Source organism: Carcharhinus amblyrhynchos, chromosome 2 (assembly GCF_965287045.1).
Source record: "Carcharhinus amblyrhynchos chromosome 2, sCarAmb.v2.hapA, whole genome shotgun sequence".
NCBI classification, from domain to species: domain Eukaryota; kingdom Metazoa; phylum Chordata; class Chondrichthyes; order Carcharhiniformes; family Carcharhinidae; genus Carcharhinus; species Carcharhinus amblyrhynchos.
In genome coordinates, this window is record NC_137325.1 from 106945850 (window position 1) to 106973397 (window position 27548).

General features: G+C 43.1%; 1 protein-coding gene across 5 annotated transcripts in view; it reads left to right on the forward strand.

Moving 5' to 3' along the window:
• Positions 1–27548, forward strand: part of adam22 (ADAM metallopeptidase domain 22) — a 290976-nt gene that overhangs the window by 44657 nt on the left and 218771 nt on the right. For all 5 annotated transcript variants that reach the window (XM_080210663.1, XM_080210672.1, XM_080210680.1 and 2 more), the window contains exon 4: positions 10989–11055. In XM_080210663.1, coding sequence (XP_080066789.1) covers positions 10989–11055 — 67 coding nt within the window. The remainder of the gene's footprint in view (positions 1–10988; positions 11056–27548) is intronic.

Below are 27548 nucleotides of genomic sequence, written 5' to 3' on the forward strand. Positions count from 1 at the left end.
AGGGGGCACAGCCTCAAGATAAAAGGGGGGCGGTTTAGAACGGAGTTGAGGAGGAACTTCTTCACTCAAAGGGTGGTGAATCTCTGGAATTCTCTGCCCGTTGAAGTGGTGGAGGCTGCCTCGCTAAATATTTTTAAGACGCGGGTTGATGGGTTTTTGATAGGAGAGGGGATTAAGGGTTATGGGGAGAGGGCGGGAAAGTGGAACTGAGTAGCGACAGATCAGCCATGATCTTATTGAATGGCGGGGCAGGCTCGAAGGGCTGGATGGCCTACTCCTGCTCCTATTTCTTATGTTCTTATGTTCTTATTTCCCTGGTGTGGAAAAATTGAGTGGAAAAGGCATATTTGGCTGAGATGAGGACTTAGAGAAAACAAAGGCAAGTGACTTGTGCACCTTCTCAACCCACTGTCTTCCTGCAGGAGATGCAACAGAAACTGCCATGTCAGGGCTAAGCTCCTAAATCACACCAGATGATGTTTAAGAGTAAAGCTATCGCCATATGAGATGGAAAGCTGTCATTTTGCTTTTGTCTTTCACAATATAATAAACAGTGCAATTCACAAAATTAAATGGCATCACTTGCAATCTACTGCTGCTTTACGTGCTGTAAAGGAGCTCTTTTTTGTCCCTGATAGGAGTGAATTGGATAGGATAGTTATGATCAACTCACCAGATAAAGCCAATAAGATTTCATGGTCAATGCTTATAAGCATGAGAGTATAAGTGAAATCTGTGGTAGCGTGGCCCCTTTAAGCATGGTTCCTGAGGACCATGTGATCGGACCAGCCCCGATGGAGTGTCAAGATGGGAAACTGAGCCTATCGAGTGCATGGGTGAGTACAATGGATCATGGAGCCAATTGGAGCCAGGTAGGAGTGTTGTACAATTGTGTAGTTATTCTGTCAAACCCTATTAGTGCAAATTCTTATTAATTTGCTGGCAATAAAGCCTTGTGTCTCTGAAGCCTCATCAAGTTGCCCTTGATTTATTACAGAATCACTGGTCAATGATTAATTATAGAATTACAAAATCATTGCAGCACAGTGAAAAGACATTCAGCGTGTCTGCACTGGCTTTCCCAATGATCAGTTCGCCTAGTGCCATTCCCCTGCTTCTGCCCATAATGCTGCATATTTTATCTTTTCAGGTAATCATCCAACTCCCGCTTAAATGCTTCAGTTGAATCTGCCAGGCACTGTATTCCAGATCTTAACAAGTCACTGTGTGAAAAAGTTTCTCCTCATGCCTCCACTGCTTTTTTTGCTAATTATCTTAAATCTGTGTCTGTCTTGATTCTTCCATCAGTTGGAACAATTTTTGCCCATCTACCCCCTGCAGGTCCTCATGATTTTGAACACCTCTATCAAATCTCTGCTCACATTTCTCTTCTCCAAGAAAAACAGCTCCAACTTGTGAAAAGAATTTGAGTTGTTTTCCTGCATTTTTCTCACAGTATACTCATATTGCCTGTTCAATTCACCTACATGACATACCTTAGCACTTTTGGTGGGGATGGGGAATTATTTTCATGCTACAATAATGGAAAGCAATAACAATAAAAAATGTCCTACAATCAATTTGTTTCAATGCAGACTAAATTACAGCATGTAGCTCGGACATTATATTCCATTTCATTATGTTTCAGGCCACAGCTCATTTATATTCTGAAGGTGTTAGCTACTGAGCTACTCAGAGCCATCTTTCTGAAAATCCAACCTCTATTCAAGTGTTCTTTGTATCCCTGGAGATAATGGGGGTGATTTTTTCGACTCCTACATGCTTGGTGCATCTCATGGAACATAGAACATAGAACATTACAGCGCAGAACAGGCCCTTCGGCCCACGATGTTGCGCCGACCAGTTAAAAAACAATGACCCACTAACCTAAACCAATCCCTTTTCATCCATAAACCTATCCACGGATCTCTTAAACGCCCCCAAACTAGGCGCATTTACAACTGCAGCAGGCAGGGCATTCCAATCCCTCACCACCCTCTGGGTAAAGAACCTACCCCTGACATCCGTCCTATAACTACCCCCCCTTAATTTAAAGCTATGCCCCCTCGTGCTAGATTTCTCCATCAGAGGAAAAAGGCTATCACTATCCACCCTATCTAAACCTCTAATCATCTTATATGTTTCAATAAGATCCCCTCTTAGCCGCCTTCTTTCCAGCGAAAACAACCCCAAATCCCTCAGCCTCTCCTCATAGGACCTCCCCTCCATACCAGGCAACATCCTGGTAAACCTCCTCTGCACCCTCTCCAAAGCCTCCACATCCTTCCTGTAATGTGGGGACCAGAACTGCACACAGTACTCCAAGTGCGGCCGCACCAGAGTTGTGTACAGTTGCAACATGACGCTGCGACTCCTAAATTCAATCCCCCTACCAATAAACGCCAAGACACCGTATGCCTTCTTAACAACCTTATCTACTTGATTCCCAACTTTCAGGGATCTATGTACACATACACCTAGATCCCTCTGCTCATCCACACTATTCAAAGTCCTCCCGTTAGCCCTATACTCGACACATCTGTTATTCCTACCAAAGTGAATTACCTCACACTTCTCCGCATTAAACTCCATCCGCCACCTCTCGGCCCAGCTCTGCAACCTGTCTAAGTCTTCCTGCAAACTATGACACCCTTCCTCACTATCTACCACACCTCCGACTTTGGTGTCATCAGCAAATTTACTAATCCACCCAACTATACCCTCATCCAGATCATTAATAAAAATTACAAACAGCAGTGGCCCCAAAACAGATCCCTGAGGCACACCACTCGTAACCGAACTCCATGATGAATATTTACCATCAACCACCACCCTCTGTCTCCTATCCGCTAGCCAATTCCTGATCCAATTCCCTAGATCACCCCCAATCCCATACATCTGCATTTTCTGCAGAAGCCTACCATGGTGAACCTTATCAAACGCCTTACTAAAATCCATATACACCACGTCCACTGCCTTACCCCCATCCACCTCTTTGGTCACTTTCTCAAAAAACTCAATAAGGTTAGTAAGGCACGACCTACCCGCCACAAAACAAAGGGCGGCACGGTGGCACAGTGGTTAGCACTGCTGCCGCACAGTGCCAGGATTTCAGGTTCAATTGCAGCCTCAGGTCACTGTCTGTGTGGAGTTTGCAATTTCTCCCTGTGTCTGCGTGGGTTTTCGTCCAGGTGCTCTGGTTTCCTCCCATACTCCAAAGATGTGCAGAGGGTTAGGTTGATTGGCCATGCTAAATTACCGCTAGTGTTGGGGGATTAGCAGGGTAAATGAGGGTTACGGGAATAGGGCCTAGGTGGGATTGTGTTATGTACCAACTCGATTGGCCAAATGGCCTCCTTCTGTATGAAGGGATTCTATGCCAATTCCAGGAAATAACAAGCGGGCCTAAAAATTGTGTCTGCACCCGGTGCCAAACAGTTTGCTGTCGCCTCAACCCCTTTCTACTGGCGCAAACCAGATTGTGCCCAGAAACAGCAGGCTGATTAGTATGACATTGACTTAATTTTGATCTCATTAGCGAGTTTGGTACTTGATCGCTCCCTCCTCGTGGAATGTTCCCACCTCTCAATGGGCGGCACAGCGGCACAATGGTTAGCACTACTGCCTCACAGCACCAGGGATCTGGATTCAGTTCCCAGCTTGGGTCACTGTCTGTGCGGAGTCTGCACGATCTCCCCGTGTCTGCATGGGTTTCCTCCGGGTGCTCCAGTTTCCTCCCACAGTCAGAAAGACATACTGGCTAGTTGCTAAATTCTCACTCTGTGTAACCGAACAGGTGCCAGAGTATGGCAACTAGGGGATTTTCATTGTAACTTCATTTCAGTGTGAATGTAAGCCTACTTGTGACATTAATAAATAAACTTTTAAATTTTAAACCCTGACGGGACGGCACATCACTACTGGTCTCCATTAGTGGAGACAGGGCGTGATGGCCACACGAGGGTGGGGGGAGGCATCAGAGACCATTAAAGCCCTGGGTAGAGGGGGGCAGGGCTGGGCAGTGCCCATCAGGTTGTGCCCACCTGGCACATTGACAGCAGCTACCGGACACCATGGAAATGTCCATTGGACACCCTAGCAATGCCCACTATATAGTGTGCTGGGGCAGTGCCAAGGGAGTGGGGCCTGAGTGGGGATGGGTTCTGAATGGGGACAAGGACAGGGGTCCTGAGTGATGCTATGAAGGGGGCTGCCTGAGTGGGGGAAATGCAGGAGGGGGCTGGACAGGGGAGGGTCATGCAAGGGGAGGTGGGATGTGAAGGGGTGGAAAATTCCATCCAACATGTAGCAAACCAAAATGTGAGGAAGCATGTACTCAAGAAAATTACTGTATGCAGTAAATGGATGATCTGAATATGAAATCATGTCAGATTGTAACCAATATCCTTTGCAGAGGTGAAAGAATCTAAGTTCAATTCATTCATTTTTGCAAATTGGAACATGCTACGATGCAAGCATAACTTGTATATTTCAATATTGACAAATTATTTCATTACTGTGGCATACAGTGGAGAAAGTCTTGAACGCTGGAATCTTAGGAGAAGAAAACCTTTGCATTTATTATTGAAATTCGAGAGGAAATTAGTTATTTTGGCAGTTGTAGTGAAGAAGAGAGGGCTACTAAATGCAAATGATGTTGCTCTTTCTAGCAGCAATTAAAATGAGTGGAAAACTGTGGCCAGGATTCTCATAAAAATACTCAAAGTCCCCAGTTTGCGTGAAAATGGCAGTAATTCCTGCAGTTATTTTTAGTGTGATTTTCAGATTGAATCTCCCACACTCGGTGCGTCATGTGGAGTGCCCTTGCGGGATTCACTCTGGAAATCACACGGTGGGACCTATTCCCACTGGAGAGGCCGGCAGCATAGTGCATTGCATGATCTGTCAGCGCTGAGATTGGTACATGCACAGTGGCCCCACACTGCCAGCCACCCGACCGCTGACCAGACTCATCACCCTCCCCCTCCCCCTCCCCAATGCAGCCCCTCTGGCTGCCCCCTCCCACCCCTTGATCGCTGGCCCCTTGGACCTCGCTGGATTACCCTCGATGCTTCCCCCTCTGGCCAACCCTGATCTCCTCGACCACTGGTCAGACCCGAACTCCCTCGACAATCCCGACAGCACCCTCTGCCCCTCGCAACCCCAGCCACCCCCCACCCGGATGGCCCTTCCCGATCACCTTCCTCCTTCCCGTGATCTCGAATGCAGAGTGGCAGCGGGACATCCCCCCCCACCCCGCACTTCCACCAATCGATCCCATCCCCAACAGACTCTGGCCCCACTCCCTTGACATTGCCAAATGCCCAGTGGGCAGTGCAGAGGTGCCCTCAGGGCAGTGGTGGGGCCAGGCTGGGGCACCCCCTCTTACCCTCAACCTTCTGAGGAGGGCCTCAGTGGCCTCTCTTCGTTCCAGTGGGCTTGGATTGCCTGTTCCCCGTTAGTGAGGAGCAGTTGTAAACCCTGCTGGAGTGAACAATTCCCGGCAGTGGGGGAGAGACGAGTCCGGAGACTTCAGTCCCAGGGCTGCTGATAAGATGGATATCCTGACTAGCATATTGAAATCAGCTTCACATCGATTTCTAGCACGGAGCTGTTTAGTCTGAAAATTTGGGTCCCAGAGAAGCCCGGGAAAGGGCCTCCGCTGATGTCTCCCGGCCCACTGAGCAGTGCAGGGGCTGGGAGAATCGCCTCCTTAAATTCCCGATACCCAATCTCAATGCTGAACTCCAAATCTACATTAAGCTGTTCATTGTGGTTCTCGTCCAATTATTTTATCAATGTTAAAAAAAAGGGTTATAGGTCAATGCTTGCTGATAGTTTATGTAGCCTAATAGACTAACCAAGAAGGAGGTTACCATTAGAATAATGAAGCAGTGTTTTTGCACTTAACCTCCTCTCTGTGACAAAACCCCATCTTCTCCAATACGGCTACATCATTCAATCCTCCTCCAGCATGTAGCTGCCTGTTATGATAGATACTGTGCCCTGTTATGTGCCTTCTCCTGTCGCACTAAGAGATAACAGACACCGTGGGTGTGAAAGCTCTTCTGCGCTAATCATTTCTGACAATGCCTTGGTAATAATTGATCTCTTACATTTTTTCAGCTAACTGGTCCCTGTTCTGAGTTGTCAGTTTAGGTTGTATTTTTGTTCATATCCCCTCTCCACAAAGTTATCTCGATGGATGTTAACATTTGTAATAAACAGTTTTTTTCTCTGTTGATCTCTGTTAATTTATTTTAGGGGAGGACTGGGATGAGCACAGCAGATGGGTGAAAATCCTATTGCTGCTTTTATTGTTTTCAGGTTTGTTTTAATGGCGATACCCGATTACTTTTTTGTTGGAATGCATGGAACAAAAGTGTGACCCTTTATTAGATTTGAAACATCTGAATGATAGTATTTTTAAATGCAGAACATTGACTAGGGTATGGATTTTGGGTTTACGATGGTAAATAAAGAGTTCCAGCATTTAATCAAAAAGTATCAAATGATATTTAATTTTTTTCAAAGAATTCATTCTCGACAATCGGATGGTGGAGATATAAAATGTCTTCTGTATTTGATTGCAGCAACTTCCAAACATTTTGAATGCCCCACTTACATTTAGGCTATGTGTTATTTGAAAATGCAAAATAGTGCAAATAATGCAAATAGTACAAAATAGTGCAAATCAGAGAGGCGATGGCCTTGTGGTATTATCATTAGACTATTAATCCAGAAACTCATTCTGGGGACCCAGGTTCGAATCCCGCCATGGCAGATGGTGGAATTTGAATTCAATTCAAAATATCTGGAATTAAGAATCTACAGATGACCATGAAACCATTGCCAATTGTTGGAAAAACCCATCTGGTTCACTTGTGTCCTTTAGGGAAAGAAATCTGCCATCCTTACCCGGTCTGGCCTACATGTGACTCCAGAGCCACAGCAATGTGGCTAACTCTCAACTGGTTGACTTCTCAGCTAGGGCTGGGCAATAAGCACTGACCAGCCAGTGACGCCCATGTCCCATGAATGTATAAAAAAAATTATCTTCAATATGTTACAATTGATATAGTATTGATTGCTTGAAACAGAAACTAAGGTAGTTATTTCTGATTAATCATGTGATGAATCTATGTGTATCCACTGCTTCAGAATTGCATTATTTTACTGATTCCATAGAAAAACAAAGATCAGTGCTTTTAACAGAATTACATCTCAAATAAATCTTGCACAATAATTTCCTGCAGTCTCAATTATTTACCTGACAAATGTTATTACATTAAAGCCATTACATAAAAGTAAGTTGTTGTTTTTGCTCTGATTGTTGACAAATATAGCTTGTGCCTGAGATGCTGATTTCAACTTCAGAAATTTTTTTGGCAGGTGAGCAGTATATCCACTGCTCCGGAAATGAAGCCCGGTGTAAGGGCTCTGGGTCAAGGCACTAAACTACTGGTGCAATGTATCTTTCTTTAACCTCTCCCCAACACCCCTGGTTTTCCAAAGTGTCTGCCTATAAGTAACAGACAAAAGACAATTTAATGACAGGTAATTTCATCCATCTCACAGCCATCATCATTATCATCAGGTGGGCTCTGCACAAAGGCAGGTTCCTAGTTATAGTTATCTTTCCATCCTGTACCATTCTTTTCATTTGCCAGTAATTCCTTCAATTTTCAAACTGACCAAAATTGATTTCTTTTTCTTCCTCTTCCTCTCTTTCCTTGAAATCTTCCCTCCAAAATATCCCTTACCAGTCCATTTTCTTTCAAATTGTGCCCTGCCTTGTCTCTCTGACTTTTCCTAATTTTGTCTTGGTTCATTCGCTCTCCAAAACATTTCATCATTTGTTGCTTCTTCTGGTCAGCAGATCCTTTCCACATTTTAAAGCTATTTTACAATTTTGTTTCCTCCTTCTGTAAGGTCCATGTCTTCCATACATGCAAAGCAACTTTCTAAATCAGCTTTCTGGTTAGCAACCATTTCTTCTTACCAAATATAGTCTCTCATGGTCGTAATTGTTTTAATTTCTTTGTTGCATATCTTTGTTGTATCTGCATAGATTATGTTTCCTAAATAATTGAATTCTTGCACCAGTTCTGCTTCTCTTCATATGAGTATTTCTTTGTAACTTTGAGATATGCATCACTTTGGTTTCCCTGATGCTCACTTTCATTCAATGTTCACGTCGACTGTTATGCATCTATCTGCTTCTGTGCTTGCTACAAGTGCTTTCACATCTGCAAATTGAATTGACGTTATCATTTGCCACCCTAAACTTGATGCTAGATTCTGTGCCCTTGAAACACTTCTTTAATCATTGACCCTGCATAGACATTGAAGAGGGTGGTGATAAATAACACCCTTGTTGAACACATGGGCCAGAAATTGTAGGTTGGGAGTGTTTCCCTGTCTGCCATGCAAGGAGTCCATGAACAACACATACCCATCAATGCTGCCTGTACCGCTGCCACTTAATGCTCCAATAAGTGTTAATTGGCTGGAGGAGTTGCAGCCCTCAAGCTGGAGGAGGTCCCACCTCAAAGAGCTGCCGGCCAGTGAACAGTATTGTAGGATATTGGCTGCAGTTAGTCTTTAGTCATATGTAGGTTAGCTAAAAGTCTTTATTGACTCTTGGAATGATTTGCAAATATACAATCAGAGGAATGGGCTAGGAGCTGTCTCCATAGTTGCTGGTACATATGGCTTTATCCAAGACTTTATCTAAGCTGACCCTGGGTGCTCTCTTACATCACTGGGTACTCAGACCCACATTAATCCTACATGTGCCAGACCCTTATACTACAGACAAGATTGGGACTGTAGCTGTCCTCACAGTCTAATTGCTGGGAGTTTAGGACCAGGTAAGTGTGGGGGGTGTAAGGGCCGGGTGGGGAGGTGAGGAGTTTCAGGCATTGGGAAGAGAGGCAGCTGTGGTGGTGGCATTTGCAGGTGCCAGACCCAGACCTTTTGGTGGGGCATCCAATGTTTGGAGGCTACTGATATATTTTATAGCCAATGCCTGCCTACAAAACCACTGGAGCGAGGCCATAAAATGTTCCCTACTAGTGACTCAATGATATTGATTGACCGATGTATAGATTTATTATGAGTGATCTATTTTTCAAATCGACTCAAGGTCTTTCAGAAATATCAAGAGCTTAATCCTGTCAATCTGAGTGAATGCTTTCTCAAAATCTACGAAACAAACATAGACTGCCTATCCAAACTCTCAACTGCATTCACTTATTAATCTTATAACGCTCTTTGCTTCTCTTGTCCCTCTTCTCTCCGGAACCAAAACTAGTCATTATATGATATATTTACAATCCACCGTGTTTGCATCAGTTTGCCAAATAAGCAATGCACTTAGTGTTATGCTCCTGCCTGCTCCCTGTAACTCTTTATATTCTTTTCAGATAACTGTCTAATTCCTTTTTGGATGTTCCAATTGAACCTGTCTCCACTTATACTTGCCATTGAGGGAGCGTAATGAAAGCTCACTTTACTGATTGCAATATTATTGGGATTGACCTAGGAGGGAATATCCAGGAGATAAGGCCTGTATTTTCTTGAGCTTAGAAGAGTGCGAGGTGACTTTATTAAAACATGCAAAATTCTTATAGGACTTGACATGGTAGATGCTGGAGGGATGTTTCCCGTGGCTGGGGTATGGAAAGGCAGAGGACACAGCCTCAGAATAAGGAGTAGGCTATTTCTGACTGAGCAGGAATTTCACTCAGGGTGGTGAATCTTTAGCATTCTCTATACAAGAGGGCTATGGGACCTCAATCATTGAGTATTGATAGATTTCTAGGATGGTGAGACTGAGAGGAGAGATTGAGTCAGTTAGGATTATATTTGCTGGAGTTTTGAAGATTGAAGGAGGATCTCATAGAAACCTATAAAATTCTGATCAGATCGGACAGGGAAATGCAGGAAGGATGCTCCCAAAAATATAAGTGTCCAGAACCAGGTATCATAGGCTAAGTATATATAGTAACCTTTTAGGACTGAAATGAGGATAATTTCTTCACCCAGAGAGTGTTGAGCCAATGGAATTCATGACCACAGAAAGCACTTGAGGTCAAAACATTGTACGTTTTCAAGAAGGAGCTAAATATAGCTCTTGGGGCTAAAGACATCAAAGCACATGGGGGGAAAGTTGCAACAGGTTACTGAGTTGGATGATCAGCCACGAAATTAATAAATGGTGAAGCAGGCACGAAGGGCCAAATGGCCCTTCTAATTATTAAAGAAATCAAAGGGCATTGGATTAGTGCAGGAAAAAATACACTCGGAGGAAGATCATACATGATCTAGTTGAATGGCAGTGCAGACCGAGGGGCAGAATGGCCTATTTCTGCTTCTATGATCCTAGCTCAGTGCAAACACTGTTGTCACTAGTTGTTTGATGTAAGCTTCTTGTTTTGTGGCCCAGTACCACAGAACATCCTTTGCAGTGAGTTTGCCTGGAAGTTCATGTTCTGATAATGTATTGGGCAAGAACGTTACTAGGTAGTTCATAATTTTGCAAACCACTGAACTGCCTTCTCACCTATTGGTTGCTCCATCTCTGCTACAGCTCATCCCTTGTTAGGTGTTGGACAGCTAGGTTATCTTGGTTGAAACAAAGGCTTTGGGCAGAAGCCATTTTATCCACCACTTGGAACATATTCCACCTCAAATCTGCTCCTATTTAACCTCCACCCTCTTCCCCCACCATCATGAGTTAAAATCATCAATTGGATGACCATATGCAGAATAGGCATTTTTGACTGCTGCAATATTTCATAACAAAAGCGGCAAATTTCAATACGTTACACAAATGTTATCTGAGTACTGGAGTTTTACATAAAATCCTTTGAGGTAATGAAAATACCAGTTTGTATGTGAATCTCATTAATATTAAATTCTTTGCCTTAATGATATTTAGTCTTTTCATGTTGACTAATTTATTTACTTTTCTTAACTCCTAGTGATCTGCTCTCTTCCCAATATGTGGAACACACTGTTGACTCAAAGGGAAAATCTGTCCAGTCGAGGGTGAGTCTAACATTAAGTTGTTTTTCTTGTGGTAAGCTCCAGAATTCAACAGATTTTGGTGGATTTTTCAAATGATAGTGTTCGATTTTACTCCCATTTCTTTTTGAGAATAGGTACAAGTTATTTACCCTATTATAGACAAATACTGTGAAAAGTGGGACAAAGTTGAACAGATTCAGCAGTCACAAATGGTTTCTTCTGTTGTGAAATATCTTTCCAAATAGAATCATAGAATCTACAGTGCAGAAAGAGGCCATTTGGCCCATCAAGCCTGCACTGACAACAATCCCACCCAGGTCCTGTCATATCCCTGTAACCCCACATATGTACCCTCCTAATACCCCTGATACTGAGGGGCAATTTAGCATGGCCAATCAACCTAACCTGCGCATATTTGGGCTGTGGGAAAAACCGCAGCACCCGGAGGAGAATGTGTAAACTCCACACAGTCGCCAGAGGCCGGAATTGAATCCAGGTCCCTGACGCTCTGAGGCAGCAGTGCTAACTACCATGCCACCATGCCGCCCTGGCACATTCCATCTATATTCAATGAAAACATTGTACATATATATGCAGGGATTTTCTGGCCACCCTGCGATGTGTTTCTCATGGTGGGAGGTGGCATGCCATTTGTTGGCGGTGGGATCTTCTGGTACTGCCACTGAACGTAGAAATAGATCATTACAGCGCAGTACAGGCCCTGTGGCCTTCGATGTTGCACCGACCAGTGGAACGAATCTATTGACCCTCTAACCTAAACTATTCCAATGTTATCCGTATGCCTATCCACTGACCATTTGAACGCCCTTAAAGTTGGCGAGTCCACAACTGCTGCAGGCAGGGCATTCCACGCCCTTACTACCCTCTGAGTAAAGAACCTACCTCTGACATCCATCCTATAATTACCATCCCTTAATTTAAAGCTATGTCCCCTCTGTCAGTGGTATACCAGTATACTGACAGTGGTATTGCCAGTGAACACCTAGAAAATTCCTGTCATAAATGTATATAAATACACATTAACATAGTTTTACTCAACTAATATGTTTAAATATACATTAACTTATTTTATTTTATTGTGCATTTAATTACAGATTTAAAAAATGCAACTTATATACAGATATTTTATGAAGCTAATGACCTGTTTGTACAGTGCTCTGGGATCAATGATACATTCAGTTTTTTGGTATGGTTGCTTGCACTGAAAGTAATGTTGTTGCCTTGTTCAATCTTGGATTCTTGGGTTATTTCAGCCTGGGGTCAAAGAGGGATTGTCTGGGTCATTGTCTTTCATGTTCACTGGAGAAGTTGAGGGTATTTTCTTTGGAGAAAAGAAGGTTGAGAGGTGATCCCTCATGATTTTGAACAACTGTCAAAACAGAGTAGGGAGAGAGTAACTGTTTCCATTGTCAGAAGCTTTGAGAAGCAGAGGTAACAATTTTAAACGATTAGCAAAAACCTAGAGGATAACCTTTTTTTAACGCAGTTAGAGGTAACAATCAAGAACTGCCAGAGGGATGGAAGAGGTAGATTCAATTGTGGTCTTCAAAACGAAATTGAATAAGCATCTGAAGGAAACAAATTGCAGGGTTACAAGGAGAAAGCAGATATTGGATCTAGCTAAACTGACCTTGCCGTCTCCTGTGCTGTAACTGTATAATCCCATAACTCTGGGTGTTTGGTGCGATGGGAGAAGACCCACCCTGTGTTTACTGAGAACCTTATAGCAAAAGGCATATTTTGTACCTGTGTTATCCTTAAAATCAGGGAACAATTGTAAAGGTAAATGGGGAATGAAGTAGACTGTTTGATAATTAAACTTTCCATGTTTATCAAATATTTTTCTGGTGTTAAAAGCTAATTGGTCTCCCTATGACTCCTTTCCACCACCTTTGCTCAAAAACGTAAAAGTTATGGTCTTCTGAGCCAGGGTTCCAGTCTGTGATCTTCCCATCCAGTTGTAACAGCAATTGGGATTGTAACAATGGTAAATCTGGAATTTATTTCCCATTGTCTGGAGACATTTGTCAGTATTTTATGACCTCACTCGCCTGAGGCTCATAAGATCCCACTTGAGGCCAATGGAGAATGCTGTTCTGCAAGCCTCACCTGCCCCTAGGATGCGTGAGGCAGTAAAATTCTGGGCATTGTGAGTCTTTGTATTCTCTATTCCAACCCTAGGAGATTTAAAAATTGCTGTCTTTATATAGCATGCCTATATATTTTTTATATCTCTTGAATTTATTAAACAAATTGTTTTTGTGCAGCCAAGAGATCCTATGAATACTGCCAGAGTAGGACATGTATTTTAACATTAGCATTGAGTTCGCTGTGGATTACTGTACTCTGTGAGTCTGTGGGACACATGGGGTGTCTCATGCAGAAAGCATCACTGCAGGAGAATCCTTGAGAGAGACAGATAATACTATACTCATTTGTTTATGTAAATTAAAACTGCCTCATTCAATGTATTTTTCCTCTGCTTCCTTTCTCACCCTGCTAACAATAGATTATTGTGCCTTATGCACTGCTTCAGTCCCTGCCCACTGCCACTCACACCACCATCACTCGCAAATAACCTGAGCACTGAACAGCGGGATATGTGGTTTCAGTGACCAATATAATTGCTACAATAGAAATCAGCCACTGAATTTTGGCAGGCGCCACTTGTCAATTGCTTTAGAAGCCAGAAGGAGGACATATGTATCTACCAACCATCTGGAGTCCTGTGAAAAATGAGATTTGACTGATACAAATTGGCCGCCAGGATAACCAGAAAACATTGGTCTGAACTCCTAACATTCAAAGCAGTGACTGCAACATTGCTAGCAATTATTTTTGAAGATGTTGCTTATGTTACTTGATGGCAAGAACAGCTTCAGTTACTCATCATTCCCTACCTTTGAATATAAAAACAAGGAGATAACATAGAGTCATTGATTCAAGAGCAATGCAGTATGGAAACAGGCCCTTCGGAACAATCAGTCCATGCCAACCATGGTGCCTCCTAGCTAGTCCCAGTTGCTCATGTTTGGCCCATATCCCTCTAATCCTTTCCCGTCCATGTACTTATCTAAATGCTTTTTAAATGTTACTATTGTACTTACCTCAAACACTTTTTCTGGTAGCTCATTCCACATATGCACCACCCTCTCCATTGGGTAATGCACCAATTGTTTGCTTCTGGCACCTGACTTTATTCTGGTTTAAAATGAGGGCAGAAAAATGTCAGGTGGTATTTTGCAGCCCTTCCCATTGATGAGAACTTCCAGTCCCGCTGAAAGTAACCTCCCGCATGGTGGGTTGCCTGGTGGTGGGATGGATGTGCTTCACAAAATGCCATAGACATCGGTAGGAACGGAAGCTCTTCTCAGCAGCCAGCGGCGAGCCACCTACATCGCTGGAGAACACACCATGCGGGGGTCTGGAAAATCCAGCCTTTCAGCTTCTGACTGTAGTCTGCAAGACTCCAGAGGGAAATGTGCTTTAAGCAATTGCTTTCTGGATTTTAAGTGGGTGAGCAGCTCCAAACAAGTCAAGCAATGGCTTGACATAATCAAATTCACTGACAGCCAATGACTCTGAATCCTCCATCAGCCTCCCTCGATATGTGCTGTCCTAGCAAGAGCTGGTGGCACAGTGGTATATAATTGAGAGGGAGTTGCTCTGGGATTCCTCAACATTGACACCAAGCTGTATGAAAGTCTCATAGCATTAGGTCAAATGTGGACAAGGAAACATTCAGCTAACTTCCATCTACCAACATTCCTCAGCTGATAAATCAGTACTTCCCTATGTTGAATATCACTTGGAAGAAACATTGAAGAATCAAGGGCATAGAATGTGCTCTAGGTGGGATACACCAATGATCACCAACACAAGTGATTCGGTAACCCTCCAGTAGCAGAGTTGGCTTAATCCTGAACAACATATCTGCCAGATATGATGAGATCTGACAGACGATGAGAGAATCAGCAAGAAGGAAAAACCTTTTTCAGCTGTTTCATTTTTGACTTTCCCTCCATTTTTAGGTCAGGAGTGGGGATGTTCGCTGATGAATTCACTTTTTTGAGGGTAATAAATCCACGGAGGTGAAAGGCCCGTCACCAAAAGTTCCTTTATTTACAAGACTTACTACACAACAGAGTGTGCTTCCTGCTTTAGCAGGCAGAGAGTCTGACTTTAGATAGGGAACATGAGGCTCCCTGATTGGGCCTTCAATTAGGACTCAATCAGGGACATCTTTTGGTGAGGACTCAATCAGGGAATTCATACACTTGCAGGACCAACCTCGTTTGCTTGACTGACGTCATCACATTGAGTATCATTTGCAACTCCTCAAATAGTGAAGATCTGGATAACATTTAGGCTTGGACTGCAAAGTGAACTAGCTTGATGGATTCAGAACTGGCTTGGCTGTAGAAGACAGAGGGTAGCGGTAGAAGGGTGATTTTCTGAATGGAGCTCTGTAATTAGTGGTGTTTCACAGGGATCGGTGCTGGGTCCTCTGCTTTTGTAATATATATATAAATGACTTGGAAGAAAATGTAGCTGGTCTTAGCAAGTTTGTGGACGATACTAAGAATGGCGGAGTTACGGATAGTGATGAAGATTGTCAGAGGATACAAAATATAGATAGACTGGAAAATTGGGCAGAGAAGTGACAGGTGGAATTTAATCCGGACAAATGAGAGGTGATGCATTTTGGTAGATCCAATTCAGGTGAGAGCTATAAGATAAATGGCAGAACCATTTGTGTGTGGAAAATCATGTCTCACAAATTTAATAGAGTTTTTTGAAGGGGTAACCAAGAACGTAGATGAAGGCAGTGCAGTTGATGTCTATATGGACTTTAGTGAGGCCTTTGACAAGGTATTGCATAATAGGTTGTTGCATAAAGTTAAATCTCATGGGATTCAGGGTGAGGAATTTAAATGGATACAAAATTGGCTTCTTGACAGAAGCCAGAGGATGGTTGTAGAGAGTTGTTTTTCAAACTGGAGGCCTGTGACCAGCAGTGTGCCTCAGGAATCAGTGCTGGGTCCACTGTTATTTGTCATTTGTATTAATGATTTGGATGAGAATACAGGGGGCGTGGTTAGTAAGTTTGCAGATGACACCAAGCTTGGTGGCATAATGGATAGTGAAGAAAGTTATCTCCAATTGATTTTGATCAATTGGGTCAGTGAGCTGACAAATGGCAGGTGGAGTTTAATTTAGACAAATGCGAGGTGATGCATTTTGGCAGATTGAACCAGGGCAGGACTTGCTCAGTTAATGGTAGGGATTTGGGGAGAGTTATAGAACAAAGAGATCTAGGGTACGTGTTCATAGCTCCTTGAAAGTGAGTCACAGGTGGACAGAGTGGTGAAGAAGGCAGTCAGCATGCTTGGTTTCATCGGTCAGAACATTGAATACAGGAGTTGGGACATCTTGTTAAAATTGTACAAGACATTGGTAAGGCCATACTTGGAATACTGTGTGCATTCTGGTCACCCTATTATAGAAAGGATATTATTAAACTAGAAAAAGTGCAGAAAAGATTTAGTAGGATGCTACTGGGACTGAAGGATTGAGTTATAAGGAGAGGCTGAATAGACTGGGACTTTTTACTCTGGAGTGTAGGAGGCTGAGGGGTGACCTTATAGAGGTCTATAAAATAATATGGGGCTTAGACAAGGTAGATAGTCAATATATTTTCACAAAAGTAGGGGGATCTAAAACTAAACGGCATAGGTTTAAGGTGAGAGGGGAGAGATACAAAAGTGTCCAGAGGGGCAATTTTTTCAGGGAGGTGAGTGTCTGGAACGAGCTGCCAGAGGTAGTAGTAGAGGCAGGTACAATTTTATCTTTTAAAAAGCATTTAGATAGTTACATGGGTACGATGGGTAGAGAAGGATATGGGTCAAATGTGGGCAATTGGGATTAGCTTAGAGGTTTTAAAAAAAAAGGCAGCGTGGACAAGTTGGGCCGAAGGGCCTGTTTCCATGCTGTAAATCTCTATGATTCTATCAGGAGCATAGATACACAGAGATCAGGGAACACAGGTCCACAGATCCTTAGAAGTGGCAGCACAGGTGGAAAAACTGATGAAGAAAGCATATGGCACGCTTGCATTCATCAGACCAAACATCGAATATAAAAGTTGGCAAATTATTTTACATTTAATTGTTGATTAAAATGTTGGTTCGGCCACATTTGGAATGTGCGCCCCCATATGCACTCTGCCTGAAAAAAAGCGGTGATTCTGAATCACGCTGCAGAAGCCTGTGGGCGGAGCTTATAGCGTCCAAAGTTCTGCAGGTCCGATCGGTATTTCCAACTGCGCACGTGCAGAAGAAAAAAGCTAGAGAAACGCTCCCCTGCCAGATCACTCCCGGGCCAGATAATGCCTCCCTCTGGCCCTCACAGACATTACCCCACCCCCACAACATAACTGACCCCCTTATCCCCCCCACAGCCCCGCCACCCAGACCGATCACAGCCCCTTTCCCTACACCGATCACATGTAGAGTGGCAGTGGACCTCCCCCTTCCCCCCCCAACCAGACAGCCATCTGACCCACCTCCTTCCCCCCAACCGGAGAGTCATCTTTTCTACCTCCCTAGAGCTATCTGATCCATGTCCCTCCACCCACCAGAGCGATCTGACCTGCCTACCTACCCCACCACCAGAAAGCAAGCTGATCCACCTCCCTCGCCCACCACCAGAGAGCCATCTGACCCGCTACCTACCCCCTCACCAGACAGCCATTTGGTCCACCTCCTTCCGCACCACTACAGAGCAATCTGATCCGCCTCCCCCCTCCATCGCCAGAGAGCAGTCTGACCCATCTCCCTCCCCCACTACCAAAGAGCAATCTGACCCACCTCCCTTCCCCCACACCAGAGAGCCATCTGACCCTCCTCCCTTCCCCCTCTTCAGAGAGCCACCTCACCCTCCTCCCTCCCCCACTGCCAGAAAGCAATCTGAGCCGCCTACCTACCCCCTCACCACAGAGTCATCTGACCTCTCTTTCTCCCCCTCCGCACCAGAGAGTCATCCAACCTGACTCCCACCCCATCACCAGAGAGCGATCTGACGAGCCCCCACCGCCAGACGCTCGGAACCTACCTCCTCAGAAGCAGGAGAGCCCAAATCGGAACTTTGCGTCTGTTTTCTGCTGAATCTGAACAAACCAATATGGTCATAAAGGGGGAAGTGTTGATAAGTTTGGATGTGAAGCCCATTAAGTCAACTTAAATGCATGCAAGTGCATTTAAAATGATGTGGCACCCATTTCAGTCCAGATAGCAGCCATTTTCGGGCATTGGTAAGGGGGGAGCCAGCGTGGAGGTGGGCACGAATCAAAATAAACGCCTCACGCCTGACTTTACCAAGTTTTCAGGTCTGAAAATAGGTGCAACTTAATGATAAGATCAGGCCCATTATCTCTATCATTTACAAAGACAAGGACAGAAGAAGCATGGGAACATTGCCACCTGCAAGTTCATCTCCAAGTCGTATAGCATCCTGACTTGGAACTATTTCACCACTCCTTTCCTGTTGTTAGGTCAAAAACCTGGATCCCTCTTTCTAACTGCACTGTGAATGTACTTACATTACACGGACTGCAGCACTTCCAGTCTGCACTTTCAGAAGGCAGCTCACTAATTTCTGAGGGCACTTAGGGTTGGGCAATAAATGCTAGACTAGCCACCGATGTTCACATCCCATGAAAGAATTAAGAAGAATGGGCACAGTTCTGGAGTGCAGATCTATCTGTGGTTCAACGCCACATTAGCATTCTGTCCCAGGGAGACTAAAAACAAAGTTGAAGTAGGAAAGGAAGACGCGGTATGAGGTGCTTTTTGAGTTTGCTGTTAAGTCAGTGTAGTGGAACTTTACCTGTATCCCAAGCAACGTGATCACAGTAATTCACATTGGTGACTTGTAATACTTACTATATAGACTTCTCTCACTTTGTTGAACATAAGCTTAACAAAATAAGAACTATACACTTCTGTATTCATTTTACCTGTTTAACAGTTTGGTGAAATGTGGTTATTATTAGATATTTCTGAAATGCAGAAGCACTGTTGTATTGGTTTAGACAATTGATGTGATTTAGCATCAATTACCATTATTCCAGAAGGTATCTTGTTCTGTATAAATAGGTCAAATGATTCTGTAATCATAATTTTATCATTTGTATTTAATGTTCATGCTGATTTCACCTGTAAAACCAGCTAGAATTTTCTCAAGTGTTATTTTACTTTGGTGTCTAATGTTTTTGGTTTTGTGATTTGGGGGTGAGGAGACAAAAAAACTCACATATTGTCATACGGCGAGATGAAATGTTCTCCAGTTCAAATGAAGGGTATCTATTGATGCATGCTGCGAAATTCTGCAAACTGCCCGTGCTCAGAATGCAAAATCTTTTACGTTCAGGTTGGTGATGAATAACTGGTGTGGTCATTATTAAGGAGGATACAAATTTCTTCATCTTGAAGGAGCACAAAGAGTATAATGTGACAACATTTGTAAATTGAAACTCAAGTCAAATTAAAATTTGGTTCGGGGGGGTGGAGGAGGAGAGTGGAGTAGATGGTGATGGTAATGATTCACTCTGTGACTTTGAAATCTCACAACCTTCAAATAATGTTATGATCCTGAACCACCAGGTCCCCAAATTTTTGATATAATCCAATTAGGGACCAGCACATTTTCATTTAATAAAGGCAAAGTTCAAGATCCAAGACACTTGCTAAGAGAATAAAGCCACAGATCCCATGGTTTTTGAACAAACAAAACAAACATTACTACATGAGGTCAGAAAGATTACATTATCTGTCTTATACGCTTGATTCAATTGAATCATAGCTGGAGTGAAATACCTTCTGCTCACCCTAACGCCAAAATCATTAAAGTTGGCGTCTAGGCTAATTTCATACTATACTTTGGAGTTTCAGATCTGCTCTCTAACAAAGTCCCTAGCTCGACAATTCCATCTCTAAATGTCTCTGCTTCTCCATTTCTTTCTCTTCCTTTAAGAAACTCTCAAAACCTACCTCTTTAAAAGAAGTTTTTGGCTGTACTCTCCAATATTTCCTTTTGAGGCACAGTGTCAAACTTTACTTAACAATGTTTCTCTGAAGCACTAAGGAATCATTTATTACATTAAAGGCACAATATAAATGCAAATTATTGTTGCTGCTGTTGCTGTCTGGAAGTTGATTCAGCAAATGAAATGATGCACAAAGTCCCCACTTTGGTGAGAAATGGATAGCTGACAACCAAAGGCCTCACAACAAATCCATTTATTTTTCTTATAGTGGCATTATTTGTCTAGCACTCAGACATAAGGAAGATTCACAGGCATCCAGTCCTCATGCTTGTTATCCGATAAAACTGTGTTCTTTCATTACGTATGAATTACGAGCTTGGTGTAAGCTATTCCATCCCTCGAGCCTGCTCTGCCATTCAGTGAGATCATGGCTGATCTGACTGTTGTCTCAACTCCACTTTCCACCAACCCCCAATCCCCAACTCCCTTGTTAGTTAAGAATCTGTCTACCGCTGCCTCAAAATATTCATTGCCCTTGCTTTCACCATGCTCTATGGAAGAGTCTCAAAGATTCATGATCCTCTGAGAGAAAAGACAATCTTCTCATTTTTGAATTAAATGGGAAACCTCTTATTTTTAAACTCTGTCCCCTAATTCTAGCCTTTCTCACAGATCCAATTCCACACTCAAACTGATATCAGACATTGAATGGGTGACCAACCTACTGCAAGAAGAGGGATTTATATTTTAAAAATGATGATAAGACCATAAGATGTAGGAGCAGAAGTAGGCCATTTGGCACATCGTGTCTACTCTGCCATTTGATCATGGCTGATATGTCTCTTAACTTCATTCAATCGTCTTTACTTGTAACCTTTGATCTCATTATCAATCAAGAACCTATCTATCTCTGTCTTAATTGCACTCAATGACTTGACCTCCACAGCCTTCTGTGGCAATGAATTCCATAGATTGATCACCCCATGGCTGAAGAAATTTCCCCTCATCTCGGTTCTAAAGGGGTCATCCCTTTATTCTGAGATTGTGCTCTTGAATCCTAGTCTCTCATAAGAACATAAGAACGTAAGAAATAGGAGCAGGAGTAGGCCATCTGGCCCTTCGAGCCTGCCCCGCCATTCAATAAGATCATGGCTGATCTGTCGTGGCTCAGTTCCACATTCCCGCCCTCTCCCCATAACCCTTAATCCCCTCTCTTATCAAAAACCCATCAACCCGCGTCTTAAAAATATTTAGCGAGGTAGCCTCCTCCACTTCAATGGGCAGAGAATTCCAGAGATTCACCACCCTTTGAGTGAAGAAGTTCTTCCTCAACTCCGTTCTAAACCGCCCCCCCTTTATCTTGAGGCTGTGCCCCCTAGTCCTACTGTCCTTTCTGACTGAAAACATTTTCTCCACATCCGCTCTATCCTGGCCTTTCACTATTCTGTAAGTTTCAATGAGATCCCCCTCATCTTTCTAAACTGCAATGAGTACAGATTCTTAGTCCTCAAAAGCTCCTTATAAGTCCTCATACGAGATTGTGAACCTCATTGCCATTGTGCTTTTGGAATTTAACTGTTAGCCAGGTTTCCCAAATGTTGGAAAGCTTGATCAAGATTAGAACCTGGATCCAGGAGGTAGAAGGTATATACTTGTACATCTACTTTCTGGATTTGGGTTCATGTCTGAAGAGCCTCTATGATCAAGCACCTATTCCAAGGATTTCACAATGAGGGTTCGAATACTCTGCCTCCCCCAAGCATATTGTTTTCTGCCCACAGCCCCCAGCTGCTCCTGAGGCCTTTACCAACTAGCTCACGGCCCACCTGCAGGCCAAGACTGTCAGTGCTGCAGGCCAAGCCTGTCAGTGCCACAGGCCTCCAGATGAAAAAGTGATAAGTAAAACAGCATATGCAGCAATCCCAAATTTCAAAATTCTACTTTGTGACTGACCTCTTCCCTGTTGGTCATAGGATCATAGAATCCTACAGTGTAGAAGGAGGCTATTCGGCCCATCAAACCTGCACCAGACACAATCCCATCCAGGCCCTATAACCACACATATTTACCCTGCTAATCCCCCTGATACAAAGGGGCAATTTAGCATCCACCTAACCTGGAGTGTGGGAGGAAACCAGAACACCCAGAGGAAACCCACACAAACACGGATAGAATGTGCAGATTCTGCACAGACAATGACCCGACCATCGAATTGAATCTGGGCCCCTGATGCTGTGAGGCAGCAGTACTAACCACTGTGCTGCCCACTTGTTGAAGAAAGGAAAGATGAGTTCCTTATTTAAATACACGTGCAAAAACCTATATACCAGTAGACTGTTAAATGTTAAGACACCACTTTGCAATGATTTAAATGTTCATGGCCATACAGTGGACTGCATAATTTGTTTCAATGTCCAAGATCTTTTGACTGGTAGTTTTACCAATAGCTTTTAGAGCCCAAACAGCAATTTTTGATGGATTATTGCCCTAAACTGCAGTTTTCAATGCTACCAGGTGATGTGACCTGATGGCTGTAATGATAACTGAAGAAAATAAGCAACTTGGAATGATTATAACAATGAATTTAAGTTAAGAGACTATCCTATACAGCCCATGCAACGGATGCTGTTTTCAATTTAATTTTTTTTGTGCAAGGCAATCCCTCAGATATGGGTTGCAGTTGAGTATCAAGATGTGTTGATCGTGTACGACTTGGCAATTCTCCTCATGTAACTGATCTGGGTCCCTTATGCTGTGAGCCAGCAATGCTAACCACTGTGCCACCATGCTACCTTGTTTGAAAATAATTTACAATATTTTGGCCAACTCCTAAGGCCAAAGTTTAGAGTTCCTCAGCACTCACTAGGATAGGTATTAATCTTCAAGACCAATCTTACCTCCATGTAGCAGCCGGTCTTCCTTACATCCTGGTTTCAAACATTTCTTAAGGGATCAAAGTATCTCCACTGCCAGAGCCATCAGAAAGAATAGACCAAGCTGTTTTAAAGTTTATTCATTCGTGTCACAAGTAGGCTTATGTTAACAATGCAATGAAGTTACTGTGAAAATCCCCTAGTCACCACATTCCAGCGCCTGTTTGGGTACACTGTGGGAGAATTTAGCATGGTCATTGCACCTCACCAGCACATCCTTCAGACTGTGGGAGGGAACTGGAGCTTCTGGAGGAAACTCACGCAGACACATGCAGACTCCACACAGACAGTGATCCAAGCCAAGAATCGAACCCCACTCCTTGGTGCTGTGAGGGAGCAGTGCTAACCACTATACCACCAAACCACATTAATTAATCATTTTCCTAACTTAGGATTGTTGTTGTGCCTGCTGCACAGTCTGTATTAACCATTATATGGTGGACAAAGAATTGAGAGTAGACTGAGTACAGTAATATTTATTCACATAATTATTAATCACCCACACAATATCTTACAGAATGCTAAAGTTCAAGTCCAATACTAGACCTTGACTTAACTTTTGTGTGACTGACAAGAATCTAGGGAGATATTGGTCTTTATGCGCCTGCTGGTTTCGTAGGTCTCTGCATAATCTGGTCCTTCGGTCTGGTCTGACACTCTCGTTCCGGTCTTCCTTCCTTCTTTGGTGTGGTGGCTCTTCTCATGTTGGTTGTTGCTGGAGATGGTCACCGTTGTCATTCGTTCGTTGGTGAGACAGAGAGATTCTTCTGTTGTGCAGCACCTTTTATACCTTGTCGGTTTTGTGCCCTTTTTTGGTAATTGCCAATCAATCGATCAGGGCTTGATCACCCTGATTGATAAAGTTCAATCAGGTGCTGCCACACCGATCTCTGGGTGTGTACCCAGCAGCCATACTTGTAGGTGCTGGAGGCATGTAGATCACATACCTCCCTTCCAAATAAGGGGTTAAGGTGCCCCTGTACCTTGCAAACAACCCAATTTGACCAGAAAGTGTCCTTTGTCCTTGAGATGGCCAATATTCCAATGCCTACAGCTGCAGCCTGTTTATCTCTGTCCAATTTTGTTTGAGGCTGCAGCCTGTCTGTTTCAGTACTTATCCAATTATCCCAGCGCGCTCTTGCAAATCGCCATCTTAGGTGGCCCGTTTGGCCACAGGATAATGGTACGGGCTACTTTTGTGTTTACAAGGTTTTTTTTAAATGTAACCTCTTTAGTTTTTTCTATTATTAAATTGTCCTCTCAGATGCTTTTTTTTTGCTGTAAGAAACCTACGGTATTGATAGACACACCCTGGAAACAGTAGAATGGACAAGACAAAATCAGATCTTGGTCATAAACAAAAGGATATCAGTTGACCTCTTGGTATGGAATTGTATTCAAAAGCATCCTCTACATCCAGGAATTAGTCTTCGATAGTGTTTTATGTTCCAGACAGACTGTGAGAATTACATCTTATCTGAAAATGTAAAATAATATGAAGTGCAGCCTGTAGCAGACTTGCAAATGCGCATCCTTGGTGCACTTGGTCCAGTATCAAATTGCTGTTCTTTGGCAAACAAATGAATTTTAACAGACTGCAATGGGCAAGTGATCTATCCTGAAAAGTGAGTTGTCAACAAGTAACAATTGGCCAAATTTCATTAGAAAATTTCCATCTGTTGATGTTGTTCAGCACAAAAACTGAACCAGATGTCATCATTTTACCATTATTGCTACAGTATGAGAACTGCTGGTTATTAAATATTGTTTACCAAATAGTCCCATGGGTTCTGAAGAATGTATATTAACAATGGACAGCACATTTTCATTGCGCTTAACAACTTGCCATTAACCTTGCACAACAGCCCGAGGGCCTTCATAGGAGTGTTATTAGAATAAAATTGGCACTGAGCCACATAACTCAACATCAGAACAAGTGTCCAAATGTTCGGCCAAAGAGGTAGGCTTTAAAGAGTGTCTTAAAGGAGCAGTGAGGAGGCAGAGATGTTTAAGGGGAAATTCCTAACTTGAAGCCTGGGCAGCTGAAGGTATGTCCACTAATGGTGGGAGAATGGAAATGAGGGATACACAGAATCCCAGAAAGAGGAGAATGCAGAAATCTCAAATGTTTGTTGGGATGAAGGAAGTTACAGAGGTAGGGAAGGATGAAGTTATGGAAAGATTCTTTACAAACAGCGGAGGAGAAGTAAACTGAACACCCTAACTCCCTTCCTTACTGAACATATCAGTGTGGTTGCTTTGGCAAGCTAGAGATGTACATTTCAAAGTCACTGTTAGCATGCGGTCAGTTTAAAGCACAGCAGCAGACTTCTGTGAGTTTAAAAATGAAGATTTTTTTTTATTCACTCACCCTGAGTTTAAACACTACATCAATCACACACCAAGCACTCAAGAAAGATATAATTCAAAAAGATAGTGCTATTTTACAAGTGGTAGAGCAAAAATAATAATTAACAGTTCACATGTTTGAGTTGATGTGGGTGATATGGTCGCACAGTGGTTAGCACTGCTGCCTCACAGCGCCAGGGACCTGGGTTCAATTCCGGTCTCGGGACACTGTTTGGAGTTTGCACTTTGTCCCTGTGTTGTTTGGGTTTCTTCCAGCTGCTCCAGTTTCCTCCCACAGTCCAAAGATATGCAGGCTACGTTGATTGGCCATGCTAAATTGACCCTGGTGTCAGGGGATTAGCAGGGCAAATATGTGCAGTTATGGAAATAGGGTCTGGTTGGAATTGTGGTCAATACAGACTCAATGGGCCAGATGGCTTCCTTCAGCACTGTAGAGAGTGCTGTAGAGTAATAATAATCAATTATTGCTGGCTCAGTATAGAATGGAGTTATTTTTCAGGCTTGAGTTATAGTTCAGATGGGTTCAAATAGCTAAAGTTAGATATCTGGATTGTTGCAGGATTCCCTCAGAGATTAATATTCAGTATAAAAGCAAATCTGAAACCAAAAGAGAAAATGCTGAAAAACCTCAGCAGGTCTGGCAGCATCTGTAAGGAGAGAAGAGCTGACATTTCCAGTCCAGATGATCCTTTGTCTTGGCTTGTCTAGCATTTTCTTTTTTGGTTTAAGATTCAGCAGTACGTGGAGCTAGGACTTGTGTTTTTTGTTTTAGGAGGTCAAACCTTTTTATAGATGACTTGGAGTTTGGAGTCAGGCTAGGAGCCTTGAAAAGACTTGACAGCCTCATGCTTCTTAAAAGGCAAAGATAGCAAGTCTTTTTCTGCAGCTGCTGACTGGCAATGGTCTTCTGCAAACTGTTCAGGTCGTTTCTGGGTCTTAAGATTGAAACACATTATCTGCAGCAGGTCACATGGTCACATGACCAATACTGGTAGCAACCAAAGTTTTGAGATGACATGCAGGGGAAAATCGAATGTCAATATTTTTCCCAGTCTTGCATTTGAATAGCACTGCCCTGTTGAGTTTCCCAAATCGTGTTTCAGGTGATGTCACTTGTCTGTGCCTAGATGTAAAATTAAGTCAAGTTGAGTGCCAAGCTTTCAATTTCATTTCATAGCATTGTTCAAGCCAAACTGCTCCTTTCTTGTTATTTGGATGCAATTTGTCTTAAAGGACAGGCTCATATCAAGAAAGGTCACTTTTTAGGTCTTTTGCATTAAAGATGATTTCACTGCCTAATCGCTAAAGAATGATGTTAGGCTTTTTCACTCTGATACCGGAGTTGAGGGGGTTGAGCTATGAGGAGAGGCTGAATAAACTAGGCTTGTACTCGTTAGAGTTTAGAAGAATGAGGGGAGATCTCATTGAGACGTATAAGATGATGAATGGGATGGATAGGATAGAGGTGGAGAGACTCTTCCCGCTCAGAAAAGACAGTAGGACTAGGGGGCACAGCCTCAAGATAAAGGGGGGGCGGTTTAGAATGGAGTTGAGGAGGAACTTCTTCACTCAAAGGGTGGTAAATCTCTGGAATTCTCTGCCTGTTGAAGTGGTGGAGGCTGCCTCGCTAAATATTTTTAAGACGCGGGTTGATGGGTTTTTGATAAGAGAGGGGATTAAGGGTTATGGGGAGAGGGCGGGAAAGTGGAACTGAGCCACGACAGATCAGCCATGATCTTATTGAATGGCGGGGCAGGCTCGAAGGGCTAGATGGCCTACTCCTGCTCCTATTTCTTATGTTCTTATGTTCTCAAATCCAGCTACCAGAAACGGGGCATTTTTATAAGCTGCCATGCATCCATTTTAAATAATATTAAATGATTAAAGTAACTTTTATTTAATCTTGAAAAGTGTGAGGTGATACACTTTGGAAGGAGTAATTTAACAAGGAAATATTCAATGAATGGCAGAACACTAGGAACAAAGGGATTTTGGTGTGTTTGTCCACAGATCTCATAGAATCACAGAAATCATAGAATCATAGAAACCCTATAGTGCAGAAGGAGGCCATTTGGCCCATCGAGTCCGCACTGACCACATCCCACCCAGGCCCTATACCCCAAATATTCACCTGCTAATCCCTC